This window comes from Monodelphis domestica, chromosome 8 (genome assembly GCF_027887165.1).
Source record: "Monodelphis domestica isolate mMonDom1 chromosome 8, mMonDom1.pri, whole genome shotgun sequence".
NCBI lineage: Eukaryota > Metazoa > Chordata > Mammalia > Didelphimorphia > Didelphidae > Monodelphis > Monodelphis domestica.
This window is the reverse complement of record NC_077234.1, coordinates 49,361,283-49,382,478: the sequence shown is the minus strand read 5'-3', so window position 1 is coordinate 49,382,478 and position 21,196 is coordinate 49,361,283. Positions and strand designations below refer to the sequence as shown.

Below are 21,196 nucleotides of genomic sequence, written 5' to 3'. Positions count from 1 at the left end.
CTTCAATTCTCTATGCATCTACTATGTTCCAGTCACTGTGTCAAATATGGAGGAGATAAATAAAGTTCCCAAACCCTCCTAAAAATCCCTGCTCTCTAGGAGCTCCCAGTCTAAAGGAGAGATAACATACAAATAACTACGTACATATAAATAAGGGCAGTCTCAAAGGAAAGAGCAAAGATTAAGGAGGGCTGGGGAAAATATCATAGGGAAGGTGGGACTTTAAATGAGACTTGAAGGAATTCCACCAAGGAAACTGGGAGGCAGAGATGAGGAGGAAACGCATTCCAAGCACAGGGGACAGCAAGGAACAACATTCCAAGTTAAGAGAGAGAGTGTTTAGGGAACAGCAAGATTTCCTGGGTCACTGGATCCCAGGATAAATGGAGGGGATGTGCTGTAAGAAGACTCAAAAGATAGGAAGGGACCAGGTTATAAAAGGCTCTCAAAGACAGAAGATTTTTTATTGGATTCTGAGGCAATAAGGACATTTAAATCAGATGAAGCCTAAGCTATGCCAATGGAGAGATGACCAATGACCCCATCCTTTACATTTTTTTTTCGTTTTCTTGTTTTTACAGCTAAGCTTGGGTCAAACAATCCTTGCAGTGAAATCTATCGGGGAAAAGCACCTGAATCTGAAAAAGAGACTAAAGCTGTGGTTGACTTCATTCGAAAAAATCGTCATGAAATTGAAGCCTATCTGTCTTTCCATGCCTACTCCCAGATGCTCCTGTTTCCCTATGGCTACACTGAAGCCCGGGTACCCAATGATGATGAACTGGTAGGTTTAAAAAAATGGTATCTCCAATTTGTTTCCTTCTTCTGCCAATGACCCAGTCTCTAGTAACACAGCTTCCCAAGCAAAGCAACAGGGAAGTTCATGTTTGTGATTAAAGTAGGAACCTTGGATTAATTTTCCACCTGACAAAGGTTTGTTTATATGTGAAGTGGCCTAGAGAAGTGCTGACTATAACACAGCAAGATGCTGTCTCTGAGGCAGGATGTAGGAGAAGCTATTACAAGAAAGTTGACCATAAAAAATGCACCCTAAAGTTTACAAAACATTTTTTTTCTTTCATTAGAAGTCCACCCAGGTGGGTATCAGGGGTGGTAAGATCTTTGTTCTATAGATGAACAAAATGAGAGTCTAGGAGGGAATAGACTTACCCAGTTAATGAGGTCAAAGCCAGTTCTTCCTGACTCCACCACAGCTTTCTACCCCTAGTACACATATCCTTAGGGCATGATGAAAACTTGATGCAGCCCAGGTCAACCAGTAAAAGAAGAGCTAACCCTGTCCCCTACAAACAAGTTACAAAGTTGGTGCGCCATATTTGTTGCTGATGAATAGTGGAAACATTTCTGTACAAGAAGCCTGGAATTGAATAGGATATGGGTATGTGGGTTGCAATCCTGCCTGTAGCTTTCTAACTTTGTGACACTGGACAAATCACTGAGTCTTGAGGAACCTCAAAGAGTTGTTCTGTGGAAAGAGCCTTGTAAACTTAAAAGTGAGAAAGAAATAGAAATCATTTCTTTTTATATCCTTGCTGTCAATGTAAAATGATATGGCACCTCTCTCCAAAAAAAGAAAAAATGTTAAGCCTTATCTTCTGTCTTAGAATCAATACTGGGTACTGGTTCCAAAGCAAAAGAGCAGTAAGGGCTAGGCAGTGGGGGTCAAGTGACTTACTCAAAGAATGTTCTCTATTTCTATTTTTTTTTAACCCTTACCTTCTGTCTTAGAATCAATGCTATGTATTGGTTCCAAAGCAGACAAGTGGTAAGGGCTAGGCAATGAAGGTCAAGTGACTTGCCCAGGGTCACACAGCAAAAAATTTTTAAAAGCACTGAAAATCTATATTTAGATTCCTGGCTAAAGAGGGACTATCATCCCTGAACTAAAGAGTGCTGATGGTGATTTTCCTTTCTACAAAAACTGATACCAACATAGACAGCTTCCTTAAAAAAAAAAGTTAATTTGATCATTCTTGTACTCAACAGAAAAAAGGAAGTTTAGAAGCAGGGAAGTTTGGGGTGGTGTGGGGATGGGAAATAACGAATTCAGTTTGGGACATGGTAAGTTTAAGATGTCAACAAGGGCATCCAGTTCAAGATGTCCACTAGGCAGATGGAGATGCAAGTAGCGGTCAGCAGAGACATTTGGCTGGATAATTAGATTTGAGAATCATTAGTAAAAAAAAATAATCATAGAGTCTTAGAGGGCAGAACCTAGGTCTGTCTAACTTCAAGGCAAGCTCTTCATTCACTGCATCAGTGAAGTCAAAGGAGGTCACTCCTCCCTATGTAATGATCCCAGCCAGCCATAGATTGATGTATTTTCAAAAAGTCAAGTTATCTACATTTTGTTGTATATTTTCTGAAATATTTCCCAGTTCCATTTTAATCTGACGCCAGCGATATTGGGAGAGTTGCTGCCTCTTGTTGTCATTATCTCATTCTTTTCCTCTTTTGCTATTATCTTGTTCTGCTCATATCTTTCATTGAGATTTACAATTTAAAATGTCCCTGGGAAAAGTCACTATCCTGCTATTATTGTTTTATATTAACGTTCCAAGGACTATAGTAAGTCCTTTTCTGTAGTTTTCTGTACCACTTTTCTGTAGCTAAATAAAAGTATTTGAGCACAAGTACATCCTTCATATGTTCCCTTCAAGAAACCTTAGTACAATTCTTATAACAGAGAGGACAACAGGGAGACTCTTCACCTTATTCCTTCCCCATTTGAATTTGACCTCTTCTTCTAGGTCTCTAAAAGCTTTTTGTTCCTCATAGCTTAGAGATTATTAATACCTACTGAAGTCATTGCTTTTTAAAAAGGCAGCATAAATAAAAAGCCAGCTTCAAAGTCGGGAGGTCCTGAGTTCAACTCTTGCCCCCCATCTGTACTGGCTATGTAACCCTGGGCCAGTTCCTAACCCTCTGAGGACACTCTTAAGAATATATGTTTCAGAGAAGGTGCTGACCTATATGGGTAGAGAGAATTCTGTATCAGCAATTCTCCATAGAGATAAAATCATGGGTCAGATTTTTTTTTAATTATTCTTAGGTTTTGCAAATTATTGTTATGTCCAGACAACTGTGGATAATAACTTAAAATGGAAAAATCATCTGATTCCAGTAGAGTTTATTAGCTGAGCTCTTGGGGACAGTTTGAGGTCTATAGTTGCAGTATGGAGATTTATCATTTTGGGTCATGAAAAATGGCAGCTTATAATTGCAGCCCCTAGCTACCTATTCTAGGTTATATCTGGCTAGGTATTCAGTAACTGCTAAATTTTTACAGTCTGCAATAATTATTGTCATTATTATTATTATTATTTAATGTAACAGCAACTTCTGGCCAAAGAAATTGCCAAATAATGCATAACAGAGTAGGTATAAAGATGCCTATCTCTGCATGCCAATCTCACCTCTGATGCTTATTACCTGTGTGACTTTAGAAAAGTCACATAGCTTTTCTGAGTCTTAGCTTTTCTGGGTCTTAGCTTTCTCATTCATAAAATGAGGGAATTGTACTAGCTGGCTACTGAAAACCTTTCCAGCTTTGGATCTATAATTCTAGGTAAAAAGATTCACATCTTTTAAAAAGAAATGCACATACATATCCAAAATACTCTTGGTAAAAATAAAAGTACTTTTATAGATCTTTGCATTGTAATTGATTGGAGGAAAATACAGCCACCTGCCTTTTGACTGTATACAAACATATTGATACATATAGAAAAACTATGAAAGCTCAAGAAGGTGACAGGGGCAATATTCTGCGCCATTCATATAATTCACAAGTGATTCACATCTCAAAGATGCTGCTCTATTGAAGCATTTATAAATAGACAGAAATCAGCCCTCTGAAGGAGAAGCCGTGGTAGTGGTAGTTCCTAATGGAAGTAGGGATGATACTGACTCCATATCTAGAGCACCTTTGGAGAGGTGTCAAAAAGCACTGGATGTTGGAGGATTTATAAGAAAACAAGAGGAACAAAAAGAGGAAGGAAGAAAGAATTCCTCCATCCCACTCACTTATGTCCCATAGTTAGAGGAAGGCAGCGTCTCTGTGGTTGAGAAGACTATGAGGAATGCAAAGAAAGATTAGTAAGGAAGACCACCCTGGGTAGGAACAAAGGAGTGACTTTCCAGTAGGCGCTCCCCACCCCTGGATCCACTCCCTTCTCCCCTTGGCCTCTTGGTATACCTGGTTCCCTTCAAGACTCAGCTAAGTCACCTTCCTCATGAAGCCTTTCTTGATCTCTCCCATTTGGGAACTCCAACACATGTGATTAAGGCAGTGAGCCATAAAAGAAAGGGTATTGGGGTCAAGAGAACAATGTACACAACGACACAATAATATAAATGATAACGACACAAAAGGGAGCTGAACTCTGATGAACTGTAGTGAATAATCACAGTCAAGAACTGTGAGTTCCCAGTAGAGAAGTAAGGAAGAACAGATGTGGAATATGGCGTCTATTGTTAAATGTCGTCAAGCTGTGTCTGTTGGCTTTGCTTAAATGTTGTTCTTTGTTCAAGGAAAGGTTCAATGATGAGGGAGGGGCTGGGTGGAGGGAGGACGGCTAGTGCCCTCCCTCCTAAAACTACCTTATATTCATTCTTCACACTTGTATGTAAGGGGGTGACCCTTGACTGTTCCCTTGCATGGGGCATGTCTGCTTCTGAGAAAAGCACTTGTTAAGTCTACCTTGACAGTTCACTTGCGTAGGGCATGATTCTGCCCGGGGCTGCTATGTGACTAAGTCTCACTCAGCATTCTGAACCTGTTATTTGTTTAAGACAAACTGGAACACTGGAGATGGCAGTTTGTTTCAGTGACTTGTATATAAATAATTGAAGAATTTTAGGGCTTTCCAGATTTCTGGTCATCTCTCTAGTCCTTCCAGTTGTGAATTCCCCTCCAATTTTGCCAATGGACTCTTTGGTCTCTCCCACACTCAGGTTCCTTTCTTTTTCTCCAGTAGAAAGTGGGGAGTGAACCTCTCTGGAGGCAGTTTGTGAACCAGTGGCTTCCCCTCACTGAAAGGTTTTAGGGTCCATATTGCTAAACATTAAACTGAGTCTCAATGTAAGAGGGCATCAACAGTTACTTCTCTTGTTGGAATATTTCAAGAATTTATTAGCATTTGTAAGACAAACACTTTGAAACTTTGGGATGAAAGGATTCTTGGCTATGCCATGTGTTATTATAATTAGTGAATACCTACCAATAAACTGGTTAAAATAAAAAAATTATAGGCCTTTGGGTTGAATCATTTGGGAAATATGACACCAGAATTGTTCTATGATTATGGGAAATTTTAATTTACCTGATTATAGACAGAAGATGAGATTTTGGTAACTCATCATAAACTAATGGAAAGAATTAGAATGGACAGGCTAGATTTCAGAAGTGTATTTAAGGCCCCACCCAACCCTCTCTTCACTGTCATTTGTCCCTGTGAAGATTGGATGGTTACTGAGAAGCTGGTGTTCTTTCCTGTGAACCAACGCCAAGAAGGAAAAGAGAGAATATATTACGCTTTTTATTATGAGTTGTTGCAAAGAAAAAAAAAGGAGTAGAAAAATACACTCTCCTCTCTCTATTCTTAGTTATTGAAAAAAGTTAGAAGATACTTCTTTGTACTGCCACCTGACTTTACTGAGAAGTAGAAGAGAAGAAGAGAAGAAGAAAAAAGTAGGAGAAAAATATACTCTCCTCTCTATTATTAGTTATTGAAAAGAAGAAAAGTTAGAAGATACTTCTTTGTACTGCCACCTGACATTGCTGAGAGGAAGAAGAGAAGAGAGAAGAGAAGAAGAACAAGAGTAAGGAAAACATATGCTCTCCTCTCTCTATTATTTGTTATTGAAAAGAAGTTAAAAGATACTTCTCTGTACTGCCAAATGACATTGCTGAGAGGTAGAAGAGATGAAAGGAGACAGAAACTATTTCCCTGCATTGTCCCTGTCATTGTTGAGAAGTGAAGCAGAATTCTGCAAAGGAGCTGAGTTGGAGAACTTTTTGCTAACTTTATGATATAGTTCATTGCTTTTTCTTAGCTTAGGAAATAGAGCACATCACTACATCAGCTGAAGATATCAGCTAAACATAGATCCAGAAGTGATGTATGCCATAGTTGCTGATGAGATTATAAAAAGTCCAGCTGAGCAGAGGAACAGCTTGGAAGCAGAGAGGCAGCCCAGAGGATCAACTAGTCTGACTGAGACATCATGCCCAGTGAGAATTTTGTCAAGCATAACATGAATGGGTTCCGATTAGCAATAGAGGCATCTGTTCTACCCAGAAGATTTGCTAATCTAAGAACTTTCACGGACAGTTTCTGAGATTGAAAGAGAACAACAAAGTCTACAATTCTAGAAATGTGAATTATCCTGGGCACATATATCCCCTGCATGTGTGCCTTGATATGCTGGAACTTTAAGCATGTTCTACCCTCCTAAAACATCCTATATGCATTAGAGGAAAGAGTTTGATGGAAATTTGGGGGTGAAATGATATGTAAATGTTATATCGTTGTTTTACATTTTCAGTAAGTGTTTTGATTAAGATTCGTTGAGAATTAGTAGCTGATTTGTTCAAGGGAAATACACCAGTGGGGGCTCGTGGGCTATAATGTTGGTAAGAACCCATAAGTGTTCCTCAACCCATCTCCAAGGCTCTAAGAGTTAAAGCTATCATCACAATGTCTTCACCATAGGAAACCAATCAAATTGCCAAAGTATACAAGTGAGGTGAATAAGCCACCCCAGCTCATGGAAAGAGTTAGGGTTTGGTACCACACCATAGGCTATAGGTATATGTCATCTCCCTCATTAGAAGGTAAGCTCCTTGAGGGAAGGAACTGATTGATATTTTATTTTCTTTTTATGTCAGGAATTGGTATAGTCCTTGGCACATACTAAGTTGTTGGAATATGCTTGCTTATTGGTTGATTTGGGTGAAACTAATAAATAGAAATCATTTGACACAGTTTGTATTCACATTGTGTAGACATATGCTCTTCAAAAATATTTTAGATGGGTCTCCACTGTGCCAGATCACCTGTTAAATTGTTGGGGATGGGGATGGGGGTCACTGAATTGATCAGTTGTTTGGATGCTAGGTAAGCATTGGCTTCATTTTCCACTTTCTCTTTTTATTTTTTCCAGAGCAAAATTTCCAGACTTGCCACAGAAGCTTTGGCAACTCGATATCAAACACAGTATGTCTACGGACCCATCGCAACAACAATTTGTGAGTCTTTCTTTTTTGTTTTACGTTGTTGTTTTAAATGAGTGGGCATTGGAGAGAAGCATGGCTTGAGGGGTAGAGAACTGGCCTCATAGTCAGAAATAGTTGCATGCAAGTCCTATTCCCCTGTATGACCATAGACGAGTCAATTATCCTGTCAGTGCTTCTGGCAGCTCCTTAAGACTCCAAGTTGCCTAGAAGATGCCCACCTAAATTGGTAGAGATAGATTCCTCAAACTGGAATTTCCTAAAACAAAGAAATCACGAGTCAAGTCTATCTATAAGTGGACATAAATTGTTGCATTTCAACATATTTGTGTTGTAATAATTAAATAGGAAATTTCATCTCTAGATACTAATCCACAATTAATTCTAAGAGGAAAAACCATAGGAGTATAGATTTTAGAGTCACAAGAAGCCTGAGAGGCCACCTCGTCCAGCTCTCCCATTATACAGATGAGGAAACTAAAGCAAAAAGTATTTAAATGACTTGCCCAGGGTGACGTTGTAGTAAGTGTTTAAAGAAGGTATTAAACCCAGATTTTCTGACTTCAAGTCCTAAGTCTTATGTGCTTATTTTCTAAATAACTATTAAGGAAGTATTATTTACCAAATACTATTGGGATCTGGGGATGGAAAGACAAAAATTAAATCAATCCTGGCCTCAAGAAATCTACATTCTAGGGGGCAGCTGGGTAGCTCAGTGGATTGAGAGCCAGGCCTAGAGATGAGAGGTCCTAGGTTCAAATCTGACCTCAGCCACTTCCTAGCTGTGTGACCCTGGGCAAGTCACTTGACCCCCATTGCCTAGCCCTTACCACTCTTCTGCCTTGGAGCCAATACACAGTATTGACTCCAAGATGGAAGGTAAGGGTTTTTTAAAAAAAATTAAAAAAAAAAAGAAATCTACATTCTATAGGGGAGTCAGTATAAACAACAGGACTCCATTATGAGCACTGTCACCTTGAAATGCAACATCATGGCAGCTAGGTGGCACAGTCATAGTGGAAGATGGAAAGACGAGTTCAAATCCTACCTCAGACATTAACTACCTGTGTGATCCAAAGTACATTAATTTTCTTTTCACAGTATCTTCAAAATGGAAATAATAATAGCACCTACACAGAGATTTTGTGAGAGTTAAATGAGATAACATAGGTAAACCACTTTGCAATATGCAAAATGCTATATAAAATCCATTTTTAAAAATTATATTTAATATTATTATAAAATTATAAAACTATAAAATAATATTATATTTAATTGAATTGAATTTAAAATTTTTGAATTTTTTTAAATTTAAAAAATTAATTTAATTTAATTTAAAAATATATAAAGACAAATGTAGGGTGGAAGGAGAAAAATAAATGAGAACAAAGAGGAACCATAGTCTCAGAAGAAGCAGGGCACGAGCCAGGTTGCAATCACTGAAAAGTTCAATGATCTACATTGTCTCCCCCATTAATTAAATTGTGAGCTTCTTGAGATCAGAGACTGCCTTTTGCCTCCTTTTGCGATCCCAGATTTTAGCACAGGGTCTGATACCTAGAAAGGACTTCAAAAATATTTGTTGATTAGCTGATCCTGCTTCCCCTTCTTCAAAATGAAAGGTTGGACTAGGTAACCTCTAAGGACCCCTCTAGTATCTTTCCTGGGATGCTGCAATGGACCAAAGGACCATTAGCAGATGGATTTTAATAGTACCAGAATGGGTGCCCTTGTTGAAGAGGAAGGAACAGGAAGATACATGAGAAGCAGCAGGTTCCATTCTGCACACAGCCTCAGTGTGGCTGCCCCTCTAGTCTGCCCTCACGTCCTACCTTCCGTGGTTTTTCTTTGAAAATTAAGGTTTGAAAAATGCAACAATCATCATTGTGTCTCATTAAAGGAAATAGATTACTCTCAGCACCACTGAATAATTAGGGGGAAACTGTCACCAATAAATGCCTACCATGAATGCATGTATTCTCCATCCAGTACTACTAAGAAGTGGAAATGTTCAAAGAAAGAAAGTGTTCCTATGTGGAATAATGACGTTGTGTAAGAGGGCCCTTGGAAGTCCCAACAATTTCTAGAAACCAATGGTTAATGCCAAAAATCAAGAGTCGACATTTTCCAAAAAGATATCCATCCACATACCACAGCTTCAGCCAACCTAAAGCCCATTGCCTGGTTGAGTAATGATGTGGAAGAGAAAGTTATAGCCATCGGTAGGCAGCATGTTGACTCTCCATTGCCATTGGCTATTAGGATTAAATGAAATAAAATAAGGGCACCATTTGTGAACCTCAGAGTTCTAAGCAGATGTCCACTACCCTGCTTCCAACTATTTCAGACTTGCAGGACATTATGGGAAGAAGAAAAGCAATAGGCAGTTACAGAGTGCCCATGATGTGCTAATCTCTTTTACAAATATTGCATCAGTTGATCCTTACCACCACCCTGAGACACAGGCGCTATTATTGTCCTCATTTTATAGTGGAGGAAAATGAAGTTAAGTGACTTGTCCAGGATCACACATCCAGAAAGTGTCTGAGTCTGGATTTCAACTCACTTGTTCTGACCCCAGGTTGGGTGTTCTACCCACTGCTTCTGCCAGTTGCCTGAACAAAGAGTCATAGAGACTGAGAAGGTATAAATAGATTGCAATATGCAAAATGGGAATGAAAGTTAATGAGAAAAAATGGCCAGAGGCCGCAAACAAAGCATTTTAAAGAATACAAAAAAGTAATAAACTCAAGAATTATGGGATGTACATCCATGAAATCATAGCTGCCCCAAAAGAGTGAAGTGTAGGGTGTCCAAAGAGTCTTAATGGTTTTAAGCCATTTAAGAGTCCAAGTGCACTCAGACTTTTGGGACATCCTGGATAAACAGTAGTAGTATTAGGGCAGCTAGATGGCTCAGTGAACTGAGAGAACCAGGACCTGGGTTCTAATCATGCTTCAGATACTTCCTAGCTGTGTGACCCTGTACAAATCACTTAACCCTTAATGCCTATCCCTCACCACTCTTCTTCTGCCTTGGGACCAATACACAGTATAGATTCTAAAACAAAAGGTAAGGATTATTAAAAAATAGAATTGTTATTATTGTTATTAATCAGATAATATTCATCAAGGGTCAATAAATCAGCAGACTTTGTATGTGTTGACCCTTTGTTTCTTCATCTTTCTCAACCCCAAAATTTATTGGGAGTTCAAAACTAGAGTTTCTTTTTTCTTGCCTAAGGGCATTCTTATTTAATGATTTTCTTTGTGGGCTATTACTATCTTCACAGGGTGTTTGTAGGGTTTGATGGGTGATTTTTTTGAAGCCCAGTTCCTATGGAACACAGTAAAATAAATAGATCATTAGATTGACAATAAGGGAGAGGAGAGGTTGTACGCTTCCTTGTTTTCACTGATTTTATATATTTATTCCTAAAGATTTTCCCACATAGCTTAAATTAATCTTTAAAGTAAGATGCTTTCTCTCTCTTTGTGTCTCTCTCTCTGTCTCTCTCTCTCATATTTTGTGCGTATTTGTATATTAATGACTTTAATGGAAGCAATGTGTTCTAGTTAAAACAGTGATGAATTAAGGGACAAAGAACTTGAATCTTAATTCACCCTTGAGAATTACCACCTGGGAGACCCTGGACAAATCACTCCTGCTCTAGGAGGTTTCAGCTTTACTCACTATAAAATGAGAAGTTGGATGAGATGGACTTTAAACTTCTTTCAAGTTCAAAAATCTGTGATCCTGTGATATCTTCATCATATAAGTGAAAAGTTCATCAATGCAAATTACCCCTGACAAGCTTATTTTTTAAAGCCTGAGAACAAATCCATCCCCAGACACTTACTAGGAGTGTGACCCTGAATAAGTCACTAAACCTCTGTCTTCCTCAGTTTCCTTAGTTGTAAAATGAGGCTAACAATAATAGCTACCTAACGGAATTATTGTAAGAGCCAAATGAGATAATATTTGTAAATCTTACTAGCACCACAGTGCTTGGCATATTGTAGACACACAATAAATGCTTGCTGCACTCCCCTTTTACATTTGATTGTAGCCTCCTTAGGCTGGAAAGTGATTCTGACTAGCTTTTAGCCCCTAGTATATGTCAATCCCTGCCCCCTTTGCACACTCATAAACTACTTCTCTTTCTTGCCCAACTAATGCATTCTCAGGAAATATGCATTTACTTTAATACTAGCATAGATGAAAAATATTTAAGAGTTACAGTTGCTCCAGTGTCAATCAACACAGGTGGATTTGTGTGTATGTGTGTCTACACATGACATTGTAGAATGGAGTCAAAGCCCCCTGGAAAGAATGTTTAAAATGTTACTCTATTTATATTATTTGAATCACTAAAAGCATATCTTCACCTATTTTTCTTATTTGGTTCTGCTTAAACAGGAAACTAGGCAGATATAATCTTAGAAAGTTGTTTCCCCAGCTATTAGACCATCCAGTTTATTCCTCAATGCCTCAGTTGCCTGGTCAATGCTATTAGCGTCCTGGGGTTTAGAAATGGTAAGGTAGAGTTTGGTTATATCGACTTTGGTGAGACACCAGTATACTGAGGATATTCCCCATCATTAGTGCAATAGACAATATGCACCGTTTTTTGAAGTATCTCGCTTTGCTCCAATGAAATGTTAATAATTCCCTCTAATAAATACTCCTGTTTTACAGATCCAACTTACGGTTCATCTATCGACTGGGCTTACGACTTTGGCATCACGCGTTCATTTGCTTTTGAGCTCCGAGATAAAGGCAGATATGGTTTTCTCCTCCCAGAATCTCAGATAAAGCAAACCTGTAAAGAGACCATGTTTGCTGTCAAAGCTATTGCTAAGTATATCCTCAAAAATCCTCTTTAAACATCTTTTTTTTTCCTGTTCTATAATAAGCCAATTAATTCCCTTTTCATTGTAATAGATATATGTAACTTCCATAATACTCTTACCCTTGGATGAATTATCCTCATTGCTTGGAAAATTCTTATTCTCGAGTCTTAATAACTCCATTCAACTAATTTCTTTATTAATTTTCCCACTAACTCAGTTAGCTTTTGCTTGCCACAATACACAGCCTAACAAAGGGAATTAAATCAAGAAAAACAAAGATCTTAGATCTTTTTTCATGCAACTGCAAGAAAAAAAGAAAGTTTTTCCTTTGCATTCAACACAGTTGATTGTTCTGATGTTGTTTACATATTACCGCTTTACATAAGTCCAGGAGAGGCTACTATCCATTCCCTTCATGAAGTGGATTACAAAAAGAATTTGAGGTTCAGAGATGGTTTGAGTTTTACATGACCTTAAAGACATGGAAGATTCCTAATGGCCTCATGCCTCCTGAATCATAGGACCAAGCGGAATAGTCATAATAGTGGCATAGAGTCAGAACACTCAGGTTCAAATCTTGCCTCTGACATTTATTACCTGTTTGACCTGGACTCAAATTTTTCATCTGTCAAGTGACACATTTGGACTAATCCAACATCTTCATTTTACTGATGAGAAGATGGAAGTCCAGAAAAGTGAAGCCAATTACTCAGTAAAGCAGTTAATTTGTGGTAAAGCTCTCATTCCTTCTTAGGTCTCATTATACTTAGTCCAATGGTGCCTTTCTACTTCTCCTGAATCATATTTTCCCACTGTGGCTTTGTTATCACACTGCAAATTTCCAGGCTCAAATATACCCATATATCCTTCTTCTCCCCATTCTTAAAACACACACACGCATGCACACCCACACACTTCACATACACACTTAAACGTTAGAAGATACATCTACTCTTGAAGATTCTTATACAACTATGCTTTCATTCATTAAAATGGGTAATTAAGAACTGATGACATATTGTATCATTCTGTGAAAAATTACCTGAAATATTCTTAAGTTTGATTTCTCAACGTACATTTGTTGAATTATACAAAGTAAATATGGATTTTATTTCTATATAGACTAAAGAATGCTAAGGTAGGAAATAAAATGATCTGTAATGGAAAAATAGAAGGCTTGTTTCTTACTTTCAAGTCACATTTGTCATTAATTTGGTATAATTTACAGTCTGCCATATTTTGCCAAGATTTCCTGCCAAAGCTCTGGGTTGCCGTGTGCCCAGAGAAGTGAGTTCTAGACTATGATATGAGTCCTTTCCTGGCTCAGAGAGCTGTCTGGAAAGGGCTTTATGAAGAGTAAACCTCTGAATTATGGGTCTAACCTAAGATTTTCAGGCCAATCTCCCTATGGTCTAAAATATCAGTGAGAAATGCACTCCCCAGCCACCCATGTCCCATTTCAAGGTTGATCAGGATTTGAAAGATGAAGAGGTTGGGTGGGGATACTGCCCCTTAACTTTCTGCAGAGTTGATTGGTCTGACCCCTCTGAGAATCAGTTTCTGTAATTCTGTAATACAAAGTCAACTTTGAACCTGGGAGCAGTCCCCCCTAATCTTTCAAGGGGCAACAGATATACCTGGACTATCTTCAGTATGTCCTAAGAATATGCTTCTTTCTTATCCTCTCCCTAGTTGAGTATCTGGCCAATGAAGTAATTGGGAGAACATCTCAGAACAGGATTTCCAGTAATCTAATGACCTGCCATAAGAATATCATGCCACTCCCCTCCTTTCCCCAAAAATTAACCCAAATGACATTTGGTCAGAGAAAAAAATTCTTTCCTTCTTTGGATGGACCCAAAGTATACATGTAGACAGTTCAGGCAATGGGGGAAAAAATAAAGCCTGATATGTATAATCTCCATGCTAGATGTAAACAAATGCAGAATTCTTTCCCGATTTCTTAACATGTGAGGGAAAATTCAAATACTTAGTCTATTTGTTTTCCTAATTTTTTTCACATCATGCTTCAAGTATCATTAGCCCAAAGCATTTCTTTAGTTCTTTCTTTGCAAGATGCTATGTCAGCACTATACAAATTGAGCTAGAGAAATGGTCATCACCCAAAGTGTTTATAATGGATTAAAATGAACACACATAGTTATTCAAGGAGGAAAGTGAAGGCTCTATTTCAAAGAGATGATTCAAGGAACTTAACTTCAGTGTTTGACTATTTGATATCCATCACTTTTCAGAGCTAAAGTATCCTAGTTTGGCTAGGTAAGATGGATTCATTCAATGAGAGTTTATGTGGATAGGGGGGAAAAGAAGCAGATAGAAGAGGGATGTTGAATTTTAAATATTAGAGATACTTTCTAGGTATGGGTGAACCTGTCTTGTAAGACTTAGAAGAAGGACAAAGTGGGGTTATTGTTTGAGGTCAGGGTGTTTTCTGATGATGAGAAGCTAGGAGAAATTTCCTATGCTAGATTTTGCTGGAAAGGTAGAAGGATAAAATCAAAATTACAAGAAGAAGAGAGGCAAAAAGGGAGAGAAATATAGAAAGAAATATATATATAGACATGGGGAAGGAGAAGAGGAAGGAAGGAAGCAGAGGGGTAGAGAGGGAATTATAGGAAAAGAGACAGGAAGACAAAGAGAGGAGAGGAGAGAGAGGCAGAGACAGAGACAGAGAGACAGAAAGAAGAGGAGAGAAAGAAAAGAGAGGGAGGGAGAAACAGAGAGAAAATGCAGAGAAAGGAGGAGGAAAGAGAGAGAGAAAGAGTCAGAAAAGGAGGGTAAAGAGGGGGCAAAAAAGAAAAGAGACAGAGGAGAGAACTGCAGAGACAAAGAAATAGGAAGAGAAGGGAAGAGGCTGGCAGTGTATAATTGAAAATCTGCTACCCTAAAAAAGAACTACATTTCCTGGGAGCCCACTGACTTCCTGTTGTTACATACTTCCTGTAGACAGGGGATATTAGATGGGACTTGGAGGGTCCTGCCCTCTTTGATTTGCAGTGAGCATGTGAATGGTGGTGGTAAGACAGACTTTTGAACTGGCTGATCAGCCATGGGCACATGGTCTTTATTTTGTATCCTTTTTATTCCTTGATTTCTAATGAGTAATAAATCGCCTAAAATATAATATTTTAATGTTTGAGATTTAATTTTAATTTTTACAGAAGGAAGATGGGGAAGAGGGTGAACCAAAGAGAGAGAGAAAGAGAGGAGGAAAACAGATGGATATAAAGGAAGAGACAGAGGTGAGGAGGGAAAAACAAAGAAAAAGAAACAGAGAAAGAGAGCTGGAAAGAAAGAGATGGGGAGAAAAAGAAAGTGGGAGAGAAAGGCAGAAAGAGAGGCACAGAGAGAGAGAAAACAGGATGGAGAAAAAGAGAGAGTAGGAGAGAGATAAAAGAGAAAATGAAAGAGAGAAAGGAAAAGGGTGGAAAGAAGGAAAGCAGAAAGAAACAGAGAAGGAGATTAAGAGAGGGAGGGAAGGAGACAGCAAAAGAGAAGGGGAAGAATGGAGGAGGAAAAGAGAGTGAAAAAGAAAAGAAAGGGAAAGAGGCAAAGAGAGGGAAGGAAAGACAAATACAGAAAGAGACAGACAGACAAGGGAGGAAAGCCAGAGGAAGAAAAAAGATAGAGATGATCAGCCTAATGTATTCCTGTATTTTTACTAAATATTTCACAATATATGCTCTAGACTCTGAAAAACAACTTGATTTCCATTAATATACACAAATTGAAATTTCAAAGGCGCTTCTTTCATAAGGAAACAAGACCAAAATATGCCGCCGGCAGCCGCCGCCACCACCACCACCACCACCACCACCACCACCACCACCAACAACAACAACAACAACAACAACAACAACAGAAGGCACTATCAGTGCAACTTTCTTTCCTTTTACTATCTGTTGGGTTTTATTTGGAGAACCAGATTCATTTTTTCATTCCATTTATTGAATATTGTCAAAGATCACTACCTGACTTTGCTTAGATGATTGAATAGATCCTTGCTCCTGCACATAATTTCAAGACAGACATTTTGGGGCACTAAAAAGGTAAAAAAAAAATTCTAAAAAGAATATTTCTTTTCCTAATCAACTTCTATTCCTAAATGGCAAGCTAAAACTTTCTGTTTCCTTGGTCTGTTATTACTGAATATAATTATGTGAAGTACAATATCAGAATGTCAAAAGGTTTCATTTCATTTATGAAAAAGTCTAAGTTATCTTCAGTACTGTGAATCTCATTATTATCATGTTCATTTTTGGATTTAAGGACTTTTTAGAATTTAAAGGCTACACTAGCACTAATCATGACCATAATGGCATTCTATAATAAATATTTCCTTAAAAACCTCATTCCCATTAACATTTCCTGATATTATATATGCAACCAGAATATTGTTCCAAATTTTGAAAATTCATTATATTAGGAGAGTAGCCTGTTTTTCAAATTGCACAGATCTCTAATCCATAGGAAGAGATTTTTAATAAAAAATTTCATAAGACCATAAATCTCATGAGAAAGAATCTCAGAGCCTATTTAGTCCAAATCTGTCACTTGACAGATGAAAAATTTGGGTCCAGGTCACATAGGTAATGCCAGTGGCAAGATTTGAACCCGAGTGTTCTGATTCTATGCCACTAATATAACTATTCCTCTTGGTCCTATGAGACAGGAGGCATGAGGCCATTGTGAATCTTCCATGGCCTCAGCCATGATTGAGTTTGAAATTGACTATTGACCTCTCTGGCTTTCTTTGAGTCCCAACTCAAATGCCATCTTCTATAAGAAACCTTTCCCCAGCCCTTCCTAATTCCTGTGCTGTATCCCTTCCACATTATAGGGTACTCCCCATACCTAGAAAATTCATGTAAAAATTTTTAGCACTCCCTTGATGACATCTGAATTGTTTTTTTTTCTTTTATACAGTGTTTACAGTACTTTATTATAAAATTTTGGTTAAGTGTTTGGTCATAGGCTACACAGTTTCTAAAACTTTTCTGTGTCATCTGTGACTTCCACAAAACTCCCCAAAAATTCCAAAAATTAATGACTTATGGCAACACAGAATATATTGAAACCATGATGGGAAAAATCATGATATTTCCCATTTATCCTCTATATAGTTTTGCTTTGTATGTATCTGTCTATATGTTTTGTCCCCTATTATATTCAAAGTTCCTTCAGGATAGGGACTGATTTTTGCCTCTTTTTGTTTGTTTACATACTAGGAGGGAGTTGTCAGGGTTGATGAGTCAATAGGATCCAAGAGAAAATGTGGCATCAATCCATACTCCCCACCCCCCACTCTCAAATTGGCTTATTAGTTTATATTTTTGTGACCAAAAAACCAAGGGAGGGTCAACACAAGTTTGATTCCAAACAGTTCAAATAAGCCCTGAGCTTGAGAAGGGTTTCCCACAATTTCACATGGTTACTGAGCTGAGCAGTACCCTGACCCTGAAGTCAAGAAGACCTGAGTTTGAATCTAGCCTCCGACACTTATTACCTATATGACCTCGGTCAAGTCACTGAATATCTCTGTTTGCTTCAGTTTCCTCAAACAGATAATAAGAATGATGAGAGCACCTACCTCCCAGAGTTATATTGTCCAGATCAAACAAAATAGTATATATAAAATCCTGGCACATCATAGATGCTATATAAATGATTACTATCCTGATTAGCTGAGCGCCCCTGCCACTTTCTGTAGAATATTGGAATTCACTAGGGATCCCCCATCCTGGCTTTTTAATCCAGAGTGTTCAGATGCTTGTCTCTCCATCAGCACCACAACTTTCTTCTCACTCTACCCACCCACCTTGCTTTCCTGAATCAATAGCTCCTCCCAGAGGGACCACAGATAATAAACTACCTTAGAAATGTGATAACAGAGCAACAACATCACAAATTTTCTTAAATCAGGATTCCCTGTGGGTGATATAAGTAACAGAGGTCCCCAAAGAACACAGGTAGAAATAGGTAGATGTGGGAATTTGATGCTTATGGATAAGAATATCTCTCATTCAGTAAGCATGAATATTTATGCACTTTCCATTCATTTCAATAAGGATTTATTAAGTGAAAACTATATACCATGGATGGAGGATATAAAGAAGAGAAATACCCTCTAAAGGCTTTTATGTATAAATATAAATACATATAAATAAATATATATAAACATATAATATAGAAATGAATTCATATATATAGAAAAATATATATATGGAAACATAGTTATATGGAAATGTAGAAGAGATCCTTTCTTAGTAGGTATCTTCAGAAGAGGATTTTCCCAGGATGACACAGTGGGCTTCTTCTCAGCATTTCCTCTCAGCACCTTAGCAGGGACTTTTTGAGTAAGTCTATAACTGTGCCTATACGAAAAGCGAAGACAGAGGCTCAAGATGGCGGCTTGAGCCATGACCTGCAATTGAGAGTTTCCTCTGGAAAATCTACATCTTATTGTATTGAATAGAAATAGGAAGACTTGAGTTTGAGTTCTATCTATGAGGAATAAGGATATAGGTCTTACTACATAAAGAATCGTTCTATTCAATTCCCAGCTACAGTCCTTCCCAAGATAGAAACCTCTTTGTGGCTGGACTCTGTCTCCTCTCTTTTTGGTCTCCCAAATATAGAAGACAGAAAAGAAAACCAAGTGAGAAAGGCTTTTAATAGACCTCCCTCTCTCTCACTGACACAGAAGCTATATCCAAACAGGGAAAACTTCCAAAGGTAATAGAGATAGCTCCAGGTTTCTGAGTAAACCCTAAAAAAATGCTAATCTTTCCCAAGTTGGCCAATTGAAATCAGTCTGCTTTTATGGTGTGAGATTTAAAATGGTCGAGGTCTTAAACTGTAGTGATTAAAATAGTGGAAGATATAAATTGTGATAGATATAAGAGAGGGTGAGTAAATTTGACCACAGAAATATGTTTCACTACAGTGTCTTGGGTTTTAAAATCAAATATAAGGTGGTCGCCAGGGAAATATTCCCAATTATTCAAATACCCAAGTCAATTGGGTTTTATAGAGATTTTAATTAACAATACAATGAGTAATCAAAGAAAGAGAGAGAGAGAGAGTAAGAAAGGAATAAGTATGAAGGGCCTCAAGCCAATATGGCCTAGACCTGAGTCTTAAAAAAGAAATCAGTCAGTTTTTTAACACTCACCACAAGGTCTGACTAAACAAGGATACTAGTGACACCAGGCCAGCATCCTTCCTCAAAGAGTCTTCCAGCCAGAGATTGTTTCAAAGGGCCTCTCTCAAGAGCCTCCAGAGCTCCTACCCCAGAGGGACAGAGCCCCTCAGAAGAGCTCCTCAAGGAGCTCTCCTTCAGAATGAGATTTCCTCCAAGAGCACTTCTCCTCAAAGAGATCTCTCTCCAAGGAAAGAGCCCTCAAGCATCAGTCCTCAAGGAAATAAGTCTCTCAGAATGAGATCCTCCAGAATGAGAATCAAAAATCAAGATCCTTTAATGAGATCCAAGCTCTTATTTTTAAGGGCAAAATCTCCTCTGTCACCTCCCCTAAGTCCTTACATCCACCAATCACTGTAGATGTTTCTAAAGGACCGCCCATTTTGAATTCACAGCTGAGTAGTTTTAATCTCTTTAGTAAGTCAGGAAAAAAAATGCTGCTGTGTAGACAAATTTCATTAGAAAAAAACCTCTGAATAAGTTATCACCCTTTTAGGTTTAAGTAGTTTACAAGTTGCCCCACCTTTATAGGTACTTAGTATCCCATTGTATCAATTCTAAAACAGTCATGACTCAAAGAACTTCCTGTCCCTTCCATAAGCATGGATCAAAGTACTTTCACTGTTTAGCAAGCCGTTTTCTGTCCTAAAGCAGTCTTAAGTAGGGTGGAGCAGGGACACTCCCATAGCTAGGAGCCCCCACAATCAAGTAGAGTTCTCACCATCTGCTAGGGAATTTTTTTAAGTAGAAGATTCCCCAATGGGGGAAACCCCTAACATTCATAAGTCTGAGAAATTTTGAGGTTTACAATGGATATACCCAATCTCCTAGGTTGTGGCTATGCTTGTAGTTTCATTTCTCAGAACCAGAACAGAACTAAGACATAAGAATGCTGGTAAGACAGAAGTACATGTCTCCTTTTACATGTGGAGAGGGTTGCACCCATAGTTTGTACACCATTTTATTCCCAGTCGTGAGATTAGAAGCCTCAATCACAGTTTATCATAGTTTCCTCAAACACTCTCTACCATTTTATCCCAAGGTTTTTTGTTGTTTCTGTTCAGTCAGTTAAGTCACATCTGACTGTGTATTTTCCTGACAAAGGCACTGGAATGGCTTGTCATTTCCTTCTCCAACTCCTTTTAGAGATGAAGAACTAAAGCAAATGGGGTTAAGTGACTTGTCCAGGGTCACCCAGCTAATAAGCGTCTGAAGCCTGATTTGAACACAAAAACATGAGCCCTCCTGACTCCCTGCCTGGGTAGTTAGTTGGTGCAGTAAATAGAGTCTATCTACTAAGGTTTTCCCAAGGTCCCTTTTCCACTAAGTTAAATGTTTCCTTTAAATTAGTATTAATGCAGCTAGCTGAGGACAGAGGACATACAGCCTCCACTTTAAGCTAACAGATTGGCATTCTTATCAATGCATTTTTTCCTAGGGATTTCTTTAGCATAAATTGGTTAGAGTTCAATCACCCCTGATCAGGAAAAAAGGAGTGATTGCATTGAGACATTTGCTTCAAAAGATCCTAAGTGATTCACAAAACCTCAGAGAGAAAGAAGGAACCACCAGGATGCTGCTGTGGTCCATGCTGCCTCTGGGATCTGTTTGGGGCATTGTTAGATTTATGGTTTGACTGAATATTTAATTGGTAATCAGGGACTTAATTTCTAAATCCCAAAATGAATTACTAAAGTAAAATGGAATTCATGGTAGTTTATTTTACAATAGAGGGAAGATATTAAGGAAGAGAGAAAAGGAGGGAGAGAGAGAGAGAGAGAGAGAGAGAGAGAGAGAGAGAGAGAGAGAGAGAGAGAGAGAGAGAGAGAGAGAGAGAGAGAGAGAGAGAGAGAGAGAGAGAGA

General features: G+C 38.3%; 1 protein-coding gene across 1 annotated transcript in view; it reads left to right on the top strand.

Moving 5' to 3' along the window:
- CPA3 (carboxypeptidase A3) overlaps positions 1 to 13,280 on the top strand; it is a 33,473-nt gene extending 20,193 nt beyond the window's left edge. Inside the window, exons 9-11 of the mRNA XM_001371174.3 lie at positions 582 to 784; positions 7,189 to 7,273; positions 11,957 to 13,280. Of these exons, the coding sequence (XP_001371211.1) occupies positions 582 to 784; positions 7,189 to 7,273; positions 11,957 to 12,144 (476 nt within the window). The 3' untranslated portion in view covers positions 12,145 to 13,280. The remainder of the gene's footprint in view (positions 1 to 581; positions 785 to 7,188; positions 7,274 to 11,956) is intronic.
- The last annotated feature ends 7,916 nt before the right edge of the window (positions 13,281 to 21,196 follow it).